Genomic DNA, 21,856 nt, shown 5'->3' on the forward strand with positions numbered 1-21,856 from the left:
CATCGAGTTGATTTGGAGAAAATTGAATCAAAGCATCAAAGCGTAAAAATAATTTTCCAAAATTTGATAAGAAGGTAATAGAGCTAATTAAAAAAGAAGTATCTAATATTACCGAAGAAGACTGGCAAAAAAGGATTAAAAAAGTAATTTTAGTTGAAAAAGACTATATGGAGATTGGACACTTCCTTATTAATGGTGCAAATAAATTCATTATTGATTTAAATGACGACAGTGATAGTGAAGCAGAGGATGTGGAAGAGGAATTATCAGAGAAGCTTTCAAAGAAAATTAGTGAAGTGTTTTTGAAGCGATCGCTTGTATATATATGTGAGTGAGTAGAATCCAGAAGTATTTCCAATTATCACCCTGTTATCTGAATCCCTACTTTCCCACTCACCTATATAAACGAAATATTCATTATATATATATATATATATATATATATATATATATATATATATATATATATATATATATTGCTCTGGTATTTCAATACTTTTTTGTTAATAATGTCCTATACCTATCCCTATCTGTTTTCGAGATAAAAAATAAATTGTGCTAAATATGGTCCAAAACATAGCCCTAATTGAAATTAAGTACATCAGTACTCTCAATTCATGAAAAGTTGATATTTTGATGATAGTTTAGACAAACTCGAAATATTCAAATAATACCAAGAAATCGACTCTATAGCATACAGGGCGTGCTAAAATTAGTTCTTTAAGTTTCCTAAATTTGAATAGAATGGTTCTCAATTTATTGACGGTATATTTAATATGGAGGTCCCATTTCAAATTGGTGTCTAGAATTATTTTTTAGGAAAGATGTGGAAAGGAGTATCAGTTTTTATTGTTAATTGGTCGAACAGGGGTGCTCTAGCTGCATTACAACAGAATGGTAGATAATGCGTTGTGTCAATATTCACCTTCAGTAGTTTCTTATCCAGCCAATATTTCATGTGGGAGAATTCTGATTCGACTTTTATTTCCAAGGAATTTCAATTATCTGCTTTATAAAAGATAGCGGTGTCATCTGCGAATCCGACTATGTTTCCGTTGCCTAATGCGAAAATTCCGTTAATATATATATTGAATAGTATCAGTCCCAGCACGGATCCTTGAGGTACTCCACAGTCGATCACCTTATCACTGCTCAATATATCATCGATTCTTACTGCTTGGCTCCTTCCTGTTAAATAACTTTCAAATTTCAATGAGTTACCCCGTATTCCGATATCTTCTAAAGACTGAAGAAGTAGATGGTGAAGTAGATGTTTGTAAACATTGATCATGACGTAGTATTTCTTCGAAAGCGTAGAAATGCCTTTCGCTAACAATTCTCGATAATCTTATTTGTCCAAGAAAAGCCTTCGTCGAGACATATTTACTAAATAGGAAGTCGTAATTCCCAAGATCACTTCGTCTAATAACACGCTGATAATCACTGACCGTAGTGCAAGAAGTTAATCAATATTTGTAAACAAATATAAAAATTGAATTTCTTATCAAGCCCGAAAAAAATTCGATCTATAAATGAAGATGGAGCAGAAGACCACGTGCATACATCTCTGTGAATCGGGTCGGCAAACACTCTTAATCCAAGTTCATACTTATCGCGAAAACTTTGGTGACGATGACAGTGATGGTGTATCTTAAAAATAGTGCTGTGAAACTGAAAAAGTACAATTTTCGTGTTTTTCTCTGATTTTCTCTTCCGTAAGAATACCTTCAGACAGAATTTGAATAAATCTTCGTGAATTTATTTTTTCTACATAAAAAATCAGCAACTTCGTTGAACAACTGTGAATGATATTATATTCTTCAATAGCCATGAGAGGTAAGATATTCATGCATTCACAACTTTATTCGAAATATGTTTTGTGTGGCTCAAAAAATATAAAACTAGCAGTGAATATAAAAAAATCGCAGAAGACCAAATCTGGTGAATACGGTGGCTGAGGCATGATTACGAACAAGCAATGACGAGTGAGCAGGTGCATTATAATAATAGTAATAATAATAATACGGCACTCTTACGGTATTGACAAGACACCGGTGTTGCCCTACGCTCCGGGGGATATTGAATCCGTTGTGGGGAACGAGAAGTGCCGAATTTATTGGAACTGTTCGTTCCCCACCCTCAGGCTCATACAAGCTAATAAGCCTGATGTAGTCCTTCTTGACCACCAGAGCAAGACGATATTTGTCGTGGAGTTCTCAGCTCCTGGCGAGACGAATATCGTCCGAATAGAGGAGGAAAAACGGATAAAATATCGAGATTTTCTCTTCAAACTCCGCAGGCTCTATCCAGACTACTCTGTCAAGATGGTTGTTCTAATTATTGGAGTCTTTGATGGAATGGCGCCCTCTCTACTGTCGAATCTTAAAATCTTAGCGGCCTGCCGCACTAAGGCAGAAATCTTAGCCGGACACAAAAGGATGTCCTTCTTGGCTCACTGCGCTTGCTCAGGGCACATGATTCTCGGACCCAATGAGTACTTACCCCACGGTGTGGGGAATATATATATATATATATATATATATATATATATATATATATATATATATATATATATATATATATATATATATATATATATATATATATATATATAGTACCTAGTACCTTTCTAGAATTGACAAGCTGCGCTTTAGTAGTTGTTTAGTTTTCTCGTTTGAGCAATATTCAAGAAAAAGTAATGAATGATTCTGAATTTTTTAATCGGATATTTCATCATTACTGGATTGTAAATCTGGCCTGAATGTTTTTATTTTTTTGAAGGTGATTAATAACTTCATGTCAGACTAAATCTCTTAGTATTATAAATATCTATAAGGTGTCTCTTCCCCTTTCATCATAATTGAATTGTTATATTTAATTTCTTCCTTTTATTGAAATCTCTATACATAAACCTTCTCTTTGTAGTTGGAGCATTATGAATACCAAAGGGTGAACAAAAGAACTGAAAACCGTTTTTCTGTATACTTTATTGATATGGGTGCCTGAATCTCACAAGTTGAAAGGGTTTTTCATAAAATCAAAAGGATACCAACTTGAAAATTTAATTTTTCGAAACTTTTTAAAATCTGCTGACCATTTTAGTTCTTCTACAAACTTGAAAAACTTCAAAGTGTTAGATGTTCATCTCGTTATTCAATTGTTTTTCAATGTAAATACTGCCAGTAATTTTGAGAGTATTTGTCACTGTTCATTTTTAATTACCTAAAAATTGAAAAATGTTCAATTCGAATTTATATATGTAATTTATTTCTTCAAACACCCGAATGTAGGTTATGAAATTATGTTATCAGCCGTATACTGATAAAGAAATTCATCAACTGAAATCATGATGTCCAAAACTATTCCAAGGTCATTCAATTAGTATTATTCCATTTCCATTAGTATTCCTCGTGGAACATATGGTGAAGTAAAATGAATTTTTTTTCCAGATCTGATAAGGAATTACAAAATGATCATCAAAGGAAAGAATCAGGATTCAGATTCTGATAACGAGCCATTGATGAGCTCTACTTCTTCCCAAGGATATGGGTAAGTGCACATTTTATTGAAAACGATAACACTAAACGACTTTATTACTTTTTGAAAGACCTTTCCTTTGATGAAATTCATTATTTTCTTACAGTACTAGTGTTAGTAAAGGAGAACCGAGAATGTTCAAACAAGAAAATGACAGTACCGAGAGTGATGATGACCCTCCAATAAAAGCAAAACCCTTCATCATACAAAAAATCAAAAGGTAGGTAATGGGACCTATTTCGTACACTGCCTAACGTATTGCTTCTTTTTTTTTCAGTGAAATAACGCCACATAATTTCTCTAAGGAAGAAAAAGTTTTTGACAGAAACCATGATAGCATGTATGATTTGCTTCAGCAATACTCAAATTACGATGAACTTCCCTCTGAAAGGACAAGTTTGGTAAGATATTTTTCAGATACGAATATTTTCTATGGAATCACATACATTTTTATATTCGTTGTTGGACTGTTCAAACACTTCTAGCACGGTTCTCTAACTTTCACGTTACATTCTTTTGCAATGTATCCACAACAGCATAGAGCACAATATAAATTTCATTCTTGAATTAACTACACCGAAAAGAGTCAAGAGGGTGAGATCAGGAGACCGAGGAGGCCATCCATTTATCCATTCCCCTACAGTTATGAGCAGGCGCTCTATCCTGCTGAAAATACAGCAGGATGCCTACTCAGGCTGTCTCCCCAAAAATTTGTTCGGAATAATAGTCAAGAACCCCACATACCTGAACTATCCAAGAAGCCATGAAGGAAAAAAACACCCATAACGCTTGATCCAATTATTCCGCACCAAACTGGAACGTATCTGGAGACCTCTCGGGCCTAATGATAATTCTATTATGATTGGGATCTGGGTTCCAACCTTATGCCTCACAGTGAAAGACAGATAACGGATCTCGTCAGTGGTGGATGTCGAAGCTTTGCAACTGAACGCCTTGGGGAGCCTCATTTATCTTTGATATCCGATAATTAAATTATCTGTCGACCTCAGAGGTAGCGTCTTTGTAAGGAAAGATGTCGTCAACCTTACTTACTCAGGCTTGTCTTTTAAGAAATTTTCAGTCCAGAAATGCATTTGTGGTTCAGCCAAGTACCACTGATGAGACGTATGACAGCACGATGCACTTTCTTCACCGGGCATGAATTTTGATAATAAAATTCAATAATTTGCAAGCGTTGTTCATTCATAAAAACTGAACAAGTTTGACAATGACACAAAACACGATTCACGCGTGATCTGTCAAAAACAGTGTTGACAAAAAAATACCAGCAAAAAATTACTCATTATCTGCTTTTCCAAAAAGTAGACTTAGGGAAAGTCTGACTTATTTTATTTGATTCATACTCTATTGGTGTGAAAACAAATACAATTTTTCTGTAAAAGTTTAGATGGAGTTATCCTATTGTGATTTCATTGAATTCCAGATAGATTTTTTTCTGTGAACTTGTATTCAGTTAAAATATGGGAATATTGAAGCAGAACCTCGTGATCGATAAAGCTGCATGTATTTCTTATATTGTTATATTGTTATAATTTGAGCAACTTACAGTTAATTCTTATGGTTGTCACTGATTTTGAAATCCACGACTGTCTATAAATTAAAATGTGCATAAGAGTAACAACTCTTTTCATTGTTGTGTTAAAAGTGTTCTTCTCATTCAGAGATCAATTGTTTAACGAAACATGTCGCGAGTGAAAATCGACGACCTTAAAATCAGTAAGGTAGATGTAGTTTCGTTTTTCTTCTTTCAACTTTTTTCGAAGTTTTCTGTTCATATCAGTTACTCATTCATTTTAGGTTAGTAATATCATTTTACGTAGAAAACTCCTGATCTAGGACAGTTGAGCTGAAAAGTTAGTGACTTAACATAGAAATAATATTTTATTTATTTTATTGTGTTATTCAAAATACTTGTCATCTCAATACATACATCATACATGTCTGAGAACATAAAAAAGTCGCTGGGGTCCAGATCTGGAAAATACGGTGGATGCGGAAGCAATTCGAAGCCCAATTCATGCAATTTGGCCATCGTATCCATTGATTTGTGACACGGTTTATTGTTTTGATGAAACAGCAACTTATTTTTTTCAAATGGAGCCATTTTTCCACGATTTCGGCCTTCGAACGCTCTAATAACTGCTATGTTATAACCGCTGTTGATGATTTTTCCCTTTTCAAGATAATCCATGAATACAGTACCATGCGCATCTCAAAATACCGATACCATAACCTTGTCAGCCGAATGTTGCGTCTTTGCACGCTTTGGAGTCGGTTCACCACGTGCAGTCCACTCAGAAGATGCTGGTGGTTCTGGTGAGAAATGATTGATGTTTTTGGTCGATTGAGAGCTCATGCAGCACCCACTTTGAATAGAGCTTTCGCATACCAAAATATGCTACAGCCAAAGTGTTTTCTTCCTTGGTAAAAAATAATCAAAAATAATCAATTATCCGCTGACATTTACGAAATTCATATAATTCAATAATAGAAATCAGCATCCCTTTATGAACTCTCAAATCTGAATAGTTGAACCTAATTTTTTTTTCAGTTGACATCTACTTACAAGTATGGTATGGAAGATATTGTCAGTGTGGAACAAGCAGAGACACCAGAAAAACATACGAATATTTCTGTCATAACTATGTGAGTATTATCTTAGAGAAATTAAAATGATATATGATGGAATTAGTCGATTTGAGTTTTTCTCTGAATACAGTGCATTTCTTTAATGTCCCCCCCTTTTATTTTTTGAACGCTTCAACTCAAAAAATTGAAATTTGAGGTAATGAAATGAATGCATGAATACTTTATTTCGAAGTAAAATTGACAGATGAAACTTTCAAGATGGCGACTGGGCGCCATTTGGGAAAAAAAATTCAATGGAAAAGGGGGTCTTGTGATACATCATTTTGAAGCTCCTGGCGAATACTTCACAACCCTAAAATATGAAGTCAATATCTTCACCTACCACAAAATGGCGGAACATTTGATAATTTCCTGAAGACAAACACAATGAACATCATTGTTCAGTTAGAATATTCTCATTTAGTTTTCGGTTTTACTAGTAGAAAGGTATCACGTCAACAATCTCTAAAATGGTCAATTCTCGTCCATCGGATGAAAAAATTAGAGCGATTTTTACGGTGAAATCGTCGAAGCGAATCCTAATGAATTCGATATGGATATTGTATTCCAACAAGATGGAGCACCACCACATTACTCCAGACAAGTTAGAAACTATTTGGATGCTACTTTCCCCAATCGTTGGATTGGCCGCCGACGTCCTACAGAATGGCCAGCCCGCTCGCCAGATTTGCCACCTCTGGAATTTTTTTATTGGGCTATTTGAAGCAAAAAGGGTACGAAACTGAACCTGCTTCAATATTGGATATACGGCAGAGATATACCTAATGAGTGTTTTATGTAATATAATAATTTGAATCATATGTCCTTCTACCTATTCAATGACTAGTTTAGGTATGTACTAATTATAAGTTTTTATCTAAACATAATGAAAAAAAAATTAACAACTCATTGAGGAGGCATGTCATAACCAATTATTAATTTCCACATCAGAAAACAGATTCGTCAGAGGAGACGAACTCAATTATATCGTCATTTCAGTTAATTTTCAGAATTCCTTCGATCTGCTAATTTCTAAGCATTACAAAATATTGAGTTTCAAACCTCACTCTTCCAAATATGATAGGTAGTCGTGTGGTAACTCATGTAACCTGCCAGAAGACGGTTTGTGAATGTGGAATCGGTCTTCACATTCAAGAAACGACACCTATGTTCTTTTATTCTTTGGCAAAAGGTTATCCCCGTTTGGCCCATATGAAGTTTTTAACGAAAACCACAAGTCAACTTATTTACTCCTGATCTCAAAAACTGAATTTAACGATTTGATCTTCACCAATTTGGTTTTCAAAAATATCACAAGTTTCCATCCAGGCCTATTAGGAATAACCCCCAACCCAACCCATACCAAACCGATTTAACAGAAAACATTACAATCTAAGAAAGCCATCTACTAGAAAAATTGTGGAAAACAACTTGGAAAAATGTCATTGGTTGCATTGCCTCTCTGAAAACAAGATGTAAAACTATCTAAGTACTCAGTATTACCTCTTTTATTCTGAGAGTAGAGAAACAAATCCATCAATATGAAAAGTCGAATTTATGAATGATATACCTCGCGTTTTATATCGATAGAATTTTTTTAGAAACATGACTTATGAAATCGTTTGGGAACAAACTAAGAAGTGACCAATATTCGAGTAGGAATTTTCATGAAGTGGTAGATTATATGTTTTCGACTTCTATTCTAATGTTGGCAATGACTAAATGATAATGACAAAACAATTATTGTTTACATTTTCGTGATGATTTTCAACCTCCTCTAAAACAGATTTTTTTAAGACAAGACCACTTGTTCACCTAAAGGTTATTGTCAGCCTCAAATAGAGGACAAATACGATATATGTGACTTTGGACTAGCGAAACAGTATTTTCCAAGAGAAAGTTATATAATAAAGCGCTATTGTTTTGCAAATAATAAATGATATCTCGTTGCACGTTATTTCAAATATTATCAACGACCTTTGGGAGGAATAAACAAATGGTCGACTGCCCTTTCTGATTTATCAAAACAGCTGATGAAATTCATGAACCGATTTAATCATTCCAAAATGCATAAACAAGTCTTTATCAAGTCATACAGTCATCCACAGAATCGTTTATCGGTGTTTCCCGACGATCTGTCAAAGTAGGGCATTTTATAAAAAAAATTAGTGAGTTTTGCATTTTTTAAATAATTGCAAGACACCAGTCTGTCTCCTCCATAAGTTCAAGTTTAAATTGTCGACTGGCTATCAAGTTTAAGTTAACAAAAATTATAAAGAAAATACGGTGGAAAATTGCGAGATAGAGAGATTTTAGTATCATATGATGTACAGCCTCGTACTCAGATTTTTGAGTGATCTTCTCAGGATCAATAGTCTAAGTGGTGAAATTCTCTTAATATTCTGTATGCTACAATTTTTTTGGGAAAGAATCGATTTCAGTTCAACATCTGTTTCTACAGACGGCACGAAGGCACCAAAATGAGAAATCCACTATCTCCCTATTCTGTTCGAAAGCAAATTATCATATATTTATCAAAGTATCATATATTATTGTTTCAAAATGAAAGTGAGAATCAAAACTCATCAGGTTTTGACACCAGGTTTTCTGACTCAACGCCGGGGCCTTAATCTGCCTAAGAGTTGTCCGTCTTCGCACGCGAAATTAACATTGAAAATTCCTGCTAAAATTAGTAGCAACGTATGATAGTTTTCACCTAATTCTTCGGAGCCCCTACAGTAATATAGGAAACATAAATATATCTCTCTTTCTCTCTTTCTATCTTCACTAGTTTATACCTTCCTCTCCACTTCCGTTCGTCTCACACAATCACACTTTACGTAACGCTCTCGTCGGCTTTTACTAGCTTATTTTCCAAGTCAAGCGCGCGAAGAGAAATTTTATTTCAAAAATAAGGTTATGAGTGTGACATCTTTATGTGTTGTAACAAATTGAAGAATTATAACTGTCTTAAACAAATTTATGACCAACAATATTTCACTATCACAAACTAATTTATATTCAACACTTAGCAACTAACGCTTAATTTATCTCCACTATTCGAATTCCTTGTTCAACCGCTCGATTCAATTTTTGAACGCAACTGCTGTCTTGGGACGAGAAGCCGGCCTTATATATCGGTAACGGTCGTTCTAGAATGCTATAGTCGTTCCGGTACTCAACTAGAGTTTAATCGGCGGTTGCCGACTGCATTCCTTTTGCGTTATCGATCGTTGATCATGAATCAACTCCAAACCGTTATTCAAATTTTTATTTGTACTCCACAGGACACAAATACACAGTTTTTGAAAAATGGCCTTCTTACATGGCGATAAAATTGTACAATCATTTGCCAGATAGTTAAAAAATAGCAACTGTTTGAGCACAGTTTGAAGAAAAATCTAAAATTTTCCTTACTGAAAAATGTTTTCATACTCTAGACGAGTATTTGAATCAACTGTCTAGGAAATATAAAATATATACATTTAGAATTTGTTATTTGGTTATATGTGTGTGAATATAAATAATCTTCTGAGTCTTCATCAATTTGGATTTCGGAAAGGAAAATCGACGTTTGATGCAATAAACTTCTTCACAAATACTATAAAAGACGCCTTTGATAACCAAGAAAAATATGTGAGCGTTTTTATAGATCTTACTTCAGCATTGGATTCGGTAAATCACTCGATTTCATTGGCCAAATTAGATTTCTACGAAAGATATCAAATTGTTGATCTAGGAAATACCTAAAGTGAAAAAAGAAAAATATTAAGAGGAGCGCCACAAGGGTCAATATTGGGGCCACTTCTGTTTCTAATCTATATCAACGACCTACCTCACGTGATGAACTCGTCAGACATAGAAACTATATTATATGCAGATGATGCAACCTTGGGCAAAAAAATTTATGAAATAGATGATCCTCATAGCATCCATACTGATATATTAGAGAAAGCTCGATTATGGTTCACACCAAATGACTTGATTCTCAATGAACAAAAAACAGAAACTCTAACTTTTGAAACAATTTGCTTGAATCGAGAGTACAAATAGATTCCAACTTGAAATGGATAGACCATATAAATAACATGTGTAGTAAACTTATAATAGTAAGACAGTTTTTGCTATGAGAAGAATTAAAAAATAGTAAATCAAAGTGCGGCACTTGCAACATATCATTATATTTTTCATTCAGTCCTTAGGTATGATATAATCAATTGGAATAATGCAGCAAAGGTAAATCTTAATAAAATATTTGTCATTAAAAAATTTGCAGTAAGAAGCATAATGGCTGCCAATTATGATGAAAAGAAAATTATTAACATCCTTTAATATGAAATTGATCAATTTTTCGAAGTTATCCAAGAAGAAAGAGATACTTTTGTGGTCACCTCTCGAACTTTTACTCAACTATGATTATATATAATATGTTAGCTATGTGATTTATAATTTGTAAAAGCTCATGGCTTTACATTTTAGTCAAGTCTTATAAGATTGGAATTTTATCTTGTTAATTTGTGTTTTTTTTTTGCAAATCTAATTTATCTACAAGCATTCTTTTAAAACTATATTAACGAATCTTATCCTCTCAAACCTATTTTAGAAATTGTATTGACGTGTCTAAAAACTGTGTGTTTCTTGAGACTGATAAATTATTATTATTATTATTGATTATCGTGTTTTCACTTTCACGTAATTACTATTGTAATATGTCAATATTCAATTCAATAATATTTTTTTTATAAAATGATATTCGTTTTTCAATTCAACTTTGGGGCGAATTGTTATTATCATTACTATAATAATATAATGCCTCTGGAGACACCCTACATTTTGTTTTATGAGAGATAGAGGATCTCGTATCCGTAGAGTAGGGAGGGTGAGTGTAGACTGACATCACTTAGGCCACATGTGACCCAGTGTACGTACATCCTCCCGAGGAGTTGTCCTCCCAGGTTATCGTCCATCCTGTCCTTTCCAGGAAGGTGAACAGGTCACTAAGAGACATCTCCTTCATATTAGCAGGTGTAGGCCAACACTCGCCGAACACACACTCTCTATGGCAACCTTGAGGTGTCTCTCGGTGGCCTCCGCGAAGGTTTTGAAAGGTGCAGCGATATTACTATCGTTGCGCGGCTTCTTCAACTTTCTTGGGTTCCCTCTGTGGAGTTGCAGAAGTGAGGGAGCTTTCCTGCATGGGCAGCCGGTTCCTTGCCTTGCCTGCGGAGCTCTTGGCGCCCGCCGCAGGAAGTGCCCTTGCTGTTGGAGGTAATCTGCTATGTCCAGCCTCATTCCAAGCAGTAGATTGGGGTGGCCATTTCTCTTCATCCCCGGCTACCGACTTAGATTGAGGTGAGCACCTGTCCAGCCTCGGGATTGGTTTTTGTTGTTTCTGTTTTTGTGTTATTTCATTCATGTGTGTTCCCACGAGTAGCAAGGGAAGAGTTGGTCAACTCTGGTAGAGCCCCGCATTACCAGAGGTAGGCTGATTACAATGAGGTGTTCCTTACATCTTAGCTTGGGTAAGCTGGTCCACGGTGGCATGTTTTGCAAAGGCTTTTAGGGGGTTTTAGTTCCCCTCGCCCTACTTATTTCTGCCACTGACCAGGAGTCCGGCGACCCCGTCCGTAAGACCACATTGGCTTCCCGGACAGGGCCTCCAGTCCCTTGGTAGCCCAACCCACGGGATAAGAGAGAGAGAATATTGGCAGATCAAGATCTTCAAATGATGTGGTGCTGCCGGGTTTTCCTGCAGTTCAAAAAGCAAATGCGCCACTGGAATCAATGAAATCGCCCCGGAGCGCCAATTAATTTTTATTGTTCTATCATTTCATGATTTGTATTTTCGAAATGAGCTATAATGAGGTCGAAAAAAATCCTATATCAAAAACCTGACTATTAAAAATTATTTCCATTTAGAAAAGTGACTTTTTCAGTTTCGCAATATGGAATACAACGATGGGTTCTTCATTATTAGCAATGCCATGGGGTATTGAAAGAAGTGGGCTTTTCGCTGGAATCTTCATCCATGTGGTAGTAGCTGCATTGTGCCTCTACTCGGCATATATTCTACTTAGTATCAGTTCAAAGCACGGTAAGAACCTTTTTTCCGTAACAATTTCCATCAAAATGCAAACCACATTCAACCTGCTATATTTCGTTGTTTTTTTTTTAATTCTATGAAGGTCAATTATAATTATCATTTCTAGTGTTATTTCAAGTACTTGTTGATTTATTTCATTGTAGAAACTGAATTCTGAACCCAAAACATGAAGAGTTAACAAATAATTTGTCAAAAAATGTATGGAAACCGTATCTAAAAATTCCTATAATTTCACATAACTTGAACATAATACCTCTAGTACAAATGATTTTCTCAGTCATAAAACGCATTCATTTATATTTCATGAAATATGATAATAGTTGTGCTTACAGCAAAACTTTCACTTGTCAGTATTGGAAACTTCAGAAGGTGGTTTATGTCTATGGAATCTTCAAAAGTTATACATTTAATAATTATTCATGTTATTACTTACCACACAACTTGAAATTTTAGTACTTTTATTTCAGTAATATTTTCATTTAAATCAACTTCTTAGAAAACTTTCCTACTACCTTGTTTTCACTTCGGCATAACTTACATAACCGGATCGAATAAACCACTAAAATATTACCATTCCATTATAAACAATATAGGGAAGAATTTCTTCCGATGTTGGCACTACTCAAACAGGTAACGCCTGATCGGAATAACTGGATGTAAAACAGGTTATGTTTATTGTTTTGGGGTTTTTGTGTTATCTAACGGTGAATTTGTTAGAGTAATGTGTTTTAGTGCGTTCATTATGGATATGAGAAACTGATGAAACACTAAACTCAAACTTTTAAAAACAAGTAAAATCAAAAATCCATCTGTCAGAACTTGAATGGCTGTTTAAAATTCAAATATTAAACTGTCGTCTTCACCTCTCGCGCTCCAGCGCTCACTAGCGGGCTCGCCACAGAAAAGCTTATACCAGAAGTGTCACTCTTGTCGGAACCTTTGATTTTTTTATAGACAGAACACAAGCACTACAGGAAAATCCTCAGGGCGCTTCAAGAGCGGTGCCTGTGCGAAAGTAGCGAGCCACATTGGATTTCAATCGCTGAAAATTGAATCCACTTGGAAAAACATTCCACGTTTTTACTCACTCCTTGTGTGCTTGGTTCAAATTCTGAAATCGATTTGAAAATAAATTAAAAAGGAGCTAAAGGGACTTGCAACTTCAAACATAGGTCAGAACTGGATAAAATGCAATATTTTTTGCATACTGTATGGTCTTTATAAGCTTTCTACTGTGGTCCCGCTCTCATGAAGTCATGATAGGTAAACATCGTAATCCTTCTGCTAAGATATATGCCGTACTTTCCAATTTATTACAAACATTCGACTCGATTCTCAAACACGTCGTTGACTGAAATACATTCATCTGTGTTTCCCTTCTTTTTAACGAAATATCTGGAAGAAATCTGACCAATTCTTGTACATTGAAAAATAGAGTATTTGTCAATAACACTAATATCGACGAATTTTGTTTGACTTTTTTCAAGGTATACCAGGAGCAAATTTTGATGTAGCCGACCTCTGTAGGCTTTTAATAGGACAATGGGCTGTAATCGTATCAAAAATATTTTCTTTAGTGGTGTTGATAGGCGGCGATTTGGTTTATTGGATTCTTATGTCCAATTTCATGTATAATTTAGTATATTTCTTGCACGGTAAGCTTTTCATTATAACGTATTTGATTGCGATCTCAACATTGTTATTTTCTTTAGGGTCTCTTGCTGGACTAGGGGACGAACAAAATGAAGAAAACGTTTTATGCTACAAAAATGTTCTCTTGAGTTTGAATAGTTCTGTATACACACAAGATGTACCTCTCCAAGATACTTTAATTTTCGACAAAATCTGGAGCCTGTACAGAACAGTACCAGTTTTTTTGGCAGTCCTAATATTTCCGCTCCTCAATTTTAAAAGTCCAACATTCTTCACGAAATTCAATAGTCTTGGTAAGTTGCAACACTCATATAGATGGATAATAAAAACACTGACATATAAAATAAATTAATTTAATGTAAGTAGGAACTCTACCTTTTATTTTGGTACAGGAATTAAAATTTCCTTCAAAAAACTCCTAATTGCGATGAAGTTATGAAATTGAGGCTATGTAAATATCACTATGTCATAAAAGTATCGGAGATTGGTCAATGAAATGCAAAATGTATATTATTCATCCATTGTTTTGCCTTTATAAAGTAGGCCTCTTCCGGAGTCATACACTACCAACGAACAACCCAATCATCAAAACATGTCATTTGTCGACTGAAAATGGGTGCCTCGAGGTGGTAATTTGGTTTTTAACCAGAAATTCGTTTACAATTGTAACCTGAGATGGTGCTCATCAAATCTGGTCTTTTTCAACAAATTTGCTCTCTCAAACGACTCATAACGCTCAGATAATATTCTTTATTGACCGTCACACCTTCTGGCAAAAATTCCGAGTGAGTGCACAACACTACGATAATCGGAAAAAAATGTTGTTGCAAGAAATTCAGGTCTTTTGGTAACAGTCGACCGGCAATGCATTTCATGCCTAACAATTCATTTAAAATGGTATGAACTGATTCGTGAGGCGTAGAAATTTCAAAGGCTGTCTCTCTCAGATTTATGCGACGATTTTTCAGTCACCATCTCCTGTATTTTAGTGAAGTTAATTTTAAAGATGTTGATGGTCGACCGGAGAGAGGCTAATCTTCCACCACATTTCGACCGTTCAGCGCTTTGGCACACGAAATTTCTTCTGCAATGCAATTCTTTGCTGGATATTTTCATCCATTGTAAAAATAGCTAAACACGTTTGAAGTTACTGTGCTAAGTACTGTAAACAAAGTGAATGACGGTTGGCGATTTGCTGCATTTCACTTAATTTTCAGGATACTCATTTTGATATTTTTATTTAGGAACAATATCCGTTGCATACCTATTGATTTTCGTACTGGTCAAATCGATTATTTGGGGAATACACATACCAAACTGGCCAACCGAATTTGACATAAAACCAACGTTCTGTATACTCAGTGGAATGCTGTCAATGAGCTACTTCATACATAGCATAGTCATTTCGATTATGAGGCACAACAAACACCAAGAGAATAATGTATGTATGTTAGCACTTTTTAATCGTGAAATTAGATAAAAAAAACCTATTTTTCAGGGTAGAGACCTCACCATTGCCTTCTTCCTGGTGTTTTTCACATATGTTTTCATAGGGGGGGTTTTTTTCTCTACCTTCCCCCTCGCCAAAAATTGTATCGAAGATGTAAGTAAACGATAGTTTCTAATCAATGAAAAATGGTATTTGAAAAATCAATGTTGTTCATCCAAATGAATACAATTCAATATTTTCACAGAAATATTGGAATGATTTCAACAAATCGCCATTAATTTCACTTGCTAGATTATGTTATTCATTATAGTAGTTTCTTCGTAATAAATTAGAACTCAATTCTTACTTTTACATTATATTCATTTGCTTACATTACATGTTACCATCTAACACAACCATTACAACGGAGAACAAAGAAGGAAGAGAAGGTTTTTTCTATAGAATTATATTCCTTAACTTCTTACTATTCTTTTTCTTTTTTCTTCATCGCTAAGTCCGGCCGTACACGGACCACATATTTGCAGTTGAGGTAACCACAACATTGTGGCACGTTGACTGCACTTCGTGGTTGATCCAACCACATTTTTGTGTTCATATAAACCGCACTTGCAGTTGAGGCAACTGACATCTATATTTTGTGGTGTCAGAGTTTAGTGCCAATTTCAATATGGATTTCGAAGAAGAAGCACTACTACTTCTTATTTTGAGAAGGAGAAGACGTAGGAAAGTACGATCGTTGTGGGTACATCCACTTCTGGTTGCGCGACAAAAAGTTTGTGGTTAGTGTACGGTGGATTGTGTGGTCGATCAGACCGCAAAATGTGGCTCGTGTACGGGCTCTCTAACACTTCATTCATAGCACCTATAAAATACAAAACCTACCAATCATACGTTTATAATAGAATACGAGAAAATCATTGTAACCTAGCAATGTATTTCAACATGTTACTTGCTAAAAAACTACAAAAATTGGTACTAAAAGTGGCTGTAGTCGATTACAGCTGTATAATGAACATACAGAATGAGATATTGAAAACGTACAGCAGGGCATACGTGTCCCAAAAGTACCCGACCCAACAAACACAAAAATTTTGGAAAAAATGTATTTATTTGTCAACATAATCTCCTTGCAACTTCTATACTCTTTTCTCATCCATGTTCAATGAGTTCGATACCGTTTTTATAATGAGAACTGTCTTGCTCTTCGAAACAGCCATTAACTGCCGACATCAGTTCTTCTTCGTTGGAAAATCTTTAACCACTGAGATATTTTTCAAGTTTACGGAGTGGCTAAATTTGGCGAGTAGAGTGCATGACGTATGAAATCAAACTTTGATTTGTTTTTTGCAACTAATAATGTTGATAGTGATACATCATTGAAAAACTATTCTATTTCCTAACCAATGCTGCTTTGCTTTTGGAATGGAATCGAATCACTCATTCGAAAGATATGAAGCTTTGAAATGCAAATAATACATCTGCCAAAAAAATGCAGAAATCAAGCGGATGTTACTTGAAAACTAACTGTGTCAATCAAGTTATTGTTGGACATTTCGACCGACATCCTCTATGGGCTATGGGCTATCTCGCGGACACTAGCGATGTATTACTTCACAACATAAATCAATAGTTCATCCTTACAAGTTTTCCAATACGTCAGGTGAAGAGCAATACACTTCGTTTTCTATGTATCTTCACACAAGAGCTAAAAAACTCAAGTCGGGTGACCGAGGCCACTTAATTGCACCTCTACCTCCTATCCAGCGATCGGGAAACCTCTTACTCAGATAATCGCGCATATATTTCGCCAGTAATGTGCACCGTCGTCTTCTTGGAATGTAATTTCCATCCCAATGTATGAAGGATAATTCTCTATGATATCAGCGAGAACTGGGTCGATAGCATTCTAAATTCTTTGCAGTACGTTTCGACGGCAGGTCCGATTAACGGCTCCCTGGAAGGTTATAGGTACAATAAGCAGAATAAAATACTAATATAATAATTCTATTCTTCACATTCAGATACTTATCCTGCTATATTTATAAACGAAACTTACAGAAACGTATCCAAAAAAGTCTCTCGATATTCTTGTAACTAAAATATTTTTTGTTCTAGAACCTGCTCAACAATTTTCCCAAGTGGGACATGATGTCCATCATCGCAAGAGTATTATTATTTTTCCAGTTGTTTACAGTATTTCCGCTCATCACTTTCATGCTGAGAGCGGACATCTTAAGTTGTATTGACATGGTTTTCAAAAACAAAAATTTCGGAAAATTTTCTTATCTGAAGACAATCATCATCAACTGCGTTATAGTGTTTACCTGTATCATGTTTGCCTGCTTCTTGCCTAGGATAGGAACCCTAATAAGGTAAGATTTAATAAAGAACGGAAAATTTCATGACCAAAGCTTGGAATTCATTAATAATCAAGAATACTATACAGACAATAATTGAAACTCAAATCCTAGTCCCTAGACTGATATTGTCAAATTTGACATATAAACAATTGGTACTTCATACGTCCTTATCGCAGTGATATTAAATTAAAGTTAGTTACCTAATGTTTCGTTTACTATTCCCATTCTTCGATATCTAAACATGTCGCATCTTCATGGAACCGTAAGATGCTGATGTTAGTCAGAACATTTTCTAAATTTTGAATACACAAGTATAACCTCGCATAAAAAGATAATACTAGCACTTTAAAAACATTGACATTTAGAGGAAAGAGATCGGAATATTATATTTGTAGACTACTAACTAAACAGAACATCAACATAGCATACAACACACATCTTAGGTAGACACAAAAGAAGTTTGGAACCTATGCACGCTGCCATCTGTTGGAGAGCATCGTACTACAGCTTGTCAAATTCAAAACTAGGAAGTGACTTGAGAATTCTAATTCTCTCTCACACACAGTCTCCTACGAACGCGCATCTAGAGGAGGTCCTAAGCCGAGACTTTGAGGTTTGAGGTCGCTTCGTAGATTTGACAAGCTGTACCTTTGTAGGTTAGTCTATCTACGAAGGTATTTTTTGTACTACAGTCTTTATACAAGGGTACAACATACAGAAAATAAAGGACAAACATTGAACCTGTCGGCCTTGGAAATCAATGAACGTCAACAATCAAATTTCCTATTAAAGGACCAACAAGCTCTCTATGAGACATTTTTCAAAATATTTTCGTAACGAGTAAAAAATGTTCGATTTTTTGAATATTTGGAGAATAATTGCACAACTTTCTAACTTAAATTATTCATCTCTCCTTCTCTTGACGTTTACAATAGTCGAACTATACTTGCTCTGAGTAGTGTTTTGTCAATATTTCATTTGATTTGTTCAACGATATTCATAGTCCTAAATATTTGATTTTCTATTTCAGATTCACAGGAGCTTTGAGCGGCATGGTTTATATATTTCTAATGCCCGGTTTATTGAATATCGCATCTCTCAAAAAAGAAGGAGCGTTGACAACGATGAAATTAGTGCTGAATGTAGCTTTAATAGGCTTAGGAGTCTTAAATCTTTCTTCGCAATTTTTCATGTCTGAATGAAGTTTTTGTGAAAATATCACTAATTTACGAAATGTCCATTTTTGTGTTTTCGAATCATTTCATAGATTTTTAATATTTTGTGATACTATTATTTATGAGTGAATAAAAATATGTTATAATATTCGATTTTGAGTACTCTCTTATTCTGCCGCAGTTGCAATTGAAACGTTTGAAGATTGTAACCAAAGAAGACCACGGCAAAACCCGGAAACCAACCTTAAAATATCTTTTCGAAAAAATCAAACTGAAAAAATTGATTGAAAGTGATTGCTTTGAGTTTTTGCCAAGATACTGACATTTACTAAAACGAAAAATATAAAATTGGCAATACTTTGGTTCTTAATCAATGCCAAAGAAGAAAAAGTACTATCTAGGTATTACACTAATGTATTGAAGAATTAAAAAAAAATATTTGAAGACTACACTGAAGTTAATTGCAAAGGCATATCATAAGAATAATATATACCGCAATAGTGGATAAATATCCCCAAAAGCATCGATGTAACTTTTGAAAGTGTCAAACGAGACTAAAATCTAAGTGCTGAAATAATTAAACTACATGTTCAAACAAAAAAATCATTTTTAAACTAAACTAAAAGATGAATCTTTTGTCAAGAACACACTTGCCTGCTTTCACCATTCGTACTAATACAGGCTGTTCACGTTAGGAAGAGAATGACGTCATTTTTGGTAATTTTGTAAATCCAACATAACAACGTTAAAATGCGTTCAACAGCAATGAAACTAGTAACATTTTATTTTGTAAGTTGCTCAACTGATCGTAAAATTTCAGACGTTGCCGAATCGAAAAAAACTCGAAAACTGTCATAACTTTTATGCTTGTCACCAACAGCTGAAACCTTAAACATATGTTTCGAGACGAAATGTTCCAACATGTACCGCGAAATTTGAACATTCACCTAATTTTAGAACATCCCGCGTATACAAATCCCACATAGTCTTACCTAGCAGTTCTACAGAGCAAAAATAACAATTCTTAGTGGGGTTACAAAATTAGCTCAATAGTCCTTCGAGAATGTTCCGAATTGTGCATGAATAAGACTCAATATTTTCTGGAATGAAACTCAATATGTACCTAATCAAAAATGTATTTGAGATGGTGTGGTTTTAAAGTAAAGATGTAAATTATAACATAAGGGTGTGAAATATGGATATTAAAAAATGTTTTGTGAAAAAAGATAATGCATAATCAGTATTATTGTAAATAGTCCAGAGCTTGCCTGCCAAAATTGTCTATAGAGGCTTCACTGGCCCCATTCTGTACCAAAAACTCATAAATTACTTTTCGGCCTTTTCTCGCAGCACAGTGCAATGGAGTAAGACCTAGCTTATTGACCTCATTCACATCAAGCTTCATTACATCTAATATGTATTGGATAACTTCCAAACTTCCTTCACAAGCCGCCAAATGGAATAAACCATAATCGCAGTGGTTTTTGGCACAAATATCAGCTCCACAACTTATAAGGATTCTAACAATATCAATATTATTTCCTAACAAAGCTTCATGTAGAGGAGTATTGCCACAATTGTCCTTTTCATTTACGTCACAATCCAAATCCAACAGAACTTCAACAATTTTCAATTTGCCATGCAGGGCAGCTACATGGAGAGCTGTTCGTCCATTACTGGTTTTTGCTCTCACTTCCAAACCGTATTCGATCAGTAATTTGAAAATTGTTTCATCCCCTTCACGTGCTATTAGGTGGGCACAAGTCCATCCATCCTTATTCTTATAATTCACAATACTTTTATTTTCCAAGAGTAAATGAACAGTTCGCCAACTATTCTGAGGGTTGAGTTTGGTACAAGCCAACATGAGAGGAGTCCAGTCAGCTCGTTTCAGAGCATTAATGTTAGCCCCATATTCTATGAGGATTTTGCAACTTTCAAACTGGGAGAATTGAGCAGCTTCGTGCAACGGAGTCTTGTCATCTTTGTTCTTACAATCTATCGCTGTAGGCGTGAATCTTGATATAAGGTAATGAATTATACTGATGTGCCCTAATCTGGCAGCACAATGAAGGACTGTATCGCCAGTTTTCTCATAAAAAATTTCACTCCAATGGAACTTAGTGTACTTGGTTAGGATGAATTCAATGCATGTTAGATCTCCTTTTTGAGCTGCTCTCAATAGTTTTGTTATTTCTTCTTTGCTTGGTTTCAATTCCCTATTCATTATCTTGGTGATTCGTCATTTACAGGTCATCTTTCTTTATGTGCTCTGAAATTGAAAATAACTTCATTGGATATAACAATCTGTAAAATCTAAACTTTAAACATCTGGAACCGAAAATTTCTTTTCGAATTTTTACTTGTTTATTATTACCACCAGAACTATTCCCTCCCTGAAAAACTTGAAGCGTAACGTTGCCAGTTCTCCGGTTCTCCTTTCATACTCTCAAATTTCTTCCAGAAAAAATTACCGTTTCCTATTTTCTATGCTCTACCTAGGGATAGGAGTGAAGGATATAAAATTAAATTTTAGTTACGTTTTCACAGATTCGATAGTAATAGTACAGGAGACAACCCCTTTCAATTTAAAGGAGTTAATACATTTGTATGTACCCAAAATGGTACCGCAGACGAAATTTTTTGAAAAATCCACTTTTTATTAAAAATCTATTACTTTTCAAAGCCAAAAACTAGAAAAATAGAAAACATTTTATGATTTGATATTCAGTTCACTTGCCGTTCAATTTAATGTCAAATATAATGTCTACAAATACCCAACAATATATCAATATTCCTTCGGCACTGCACTTATTGTTCTCATCGTTCTGTGAAACAGAAAACCGTGTTCTGTGAAATAGAAAACCGTTTTCTGTGAAACAGAAAACCGTGTTTTTTGACCCTGAACCATTAACAATGTTTCACTCTA

The 21,856-nt window shown here is 34.9% G+C and overlaps 2 protein-coding genes across 4 annotated transcripts; one reads left to right on the forward strand and one right to left on the reverse strand.

Moving 5' to 3' along the window:
* Positions 1-1,546: 1,546 nt before the first annotated feature.
* Positions 1,547-19,080, forward strand: LOC111508241 (neutral amino acid transporter 9). 2 transcript variants are annotated; one of them, XM_074176216.1, is made up of 12 exons: positions 1,547-1,836; positions 3,450-3,549; positions 3,644-3,757; positions 3,815-3,938; positions 6,110-6,204; positions 12,123-12,280; positions 13,777-13,944; positions 14,002-14,235; positions 15,187-15,383; positions 15,441-15,545; positions 17,508-17,764; positions 18,783-19,080. In XM_074176216.1, the coding sequence occupies exons 1-12, from the start codon at positions 1,806-1,808 to the stop codon at positions 18,952-18,954; spliced, it is 1,755 nt and encodes a 584-aa protein (XP_074032317.1). In that variant the 5' UTR covers positions 1,547-1,805; the 3' UTR covers positions 18,955-19,080. The 2 variants fall into 2 exon arrangements, with proteins under 2 accessions (XP_074032317.1, XP_074032280.1); XM_074176179.1 differs by having other exon boundaries at positions 13,777-14,235.
* Positions 19,081-20,047: 967 nt separating this feature from the next.
* LOC111508238 (uncharacterized) lies at positions 20,048-21,674 on the reverse strand. Of its 2 annotated transcripts, none has more exons than XM_074176344.1 (2): positions 21,468-21,674; positions 20,048-21,199 (listed from the first exon to the last, which is right to left on the reverse strand). In XM_074176344.1, exon 2 carries the CDS (start codon positions 21,152-21,154, stop codon positions 20,171-20,173), a length of 984 nt encoding a protein of 327 aa, XP_074032445.1. In that variant the 5' UTR covers positions 21,155-21,199; positions 21,468-21,674; the 3' UTR covers positions 20,048-20,170. The 2 variants fall into 2 exon arrangements, with proteins under 2 accessions (XP_074032445.1, XP_074032407.1); XM_074176306.1 differs by lacking the exon at positions 21,468-21,674 and adding an exon at positions 21,305-21,457.
* Between the last annotated feature and the right edge of the window lie 182 nt (positions 21,675-21,856).

The sequence above is a fragment of the Leptinotarsa decemlineata genome, unplaced genomic scaffold (assembly GCF_025532065.1).
Source record: "Leptinotarsa decemlineata unplaced genomic scaffold, Ldec_3_MD MMD2_P_RNA_scaffold_1, whole genome shotgun sequence".
Classification (NCBI taxonomy): domain Eukaryota; kingdom Metazoa; phylum Arthropoda; class Insecta; order Coleoptera; family Chrysomelidae; genus Leptinotarsa; species Leptinotarsa decemlineata.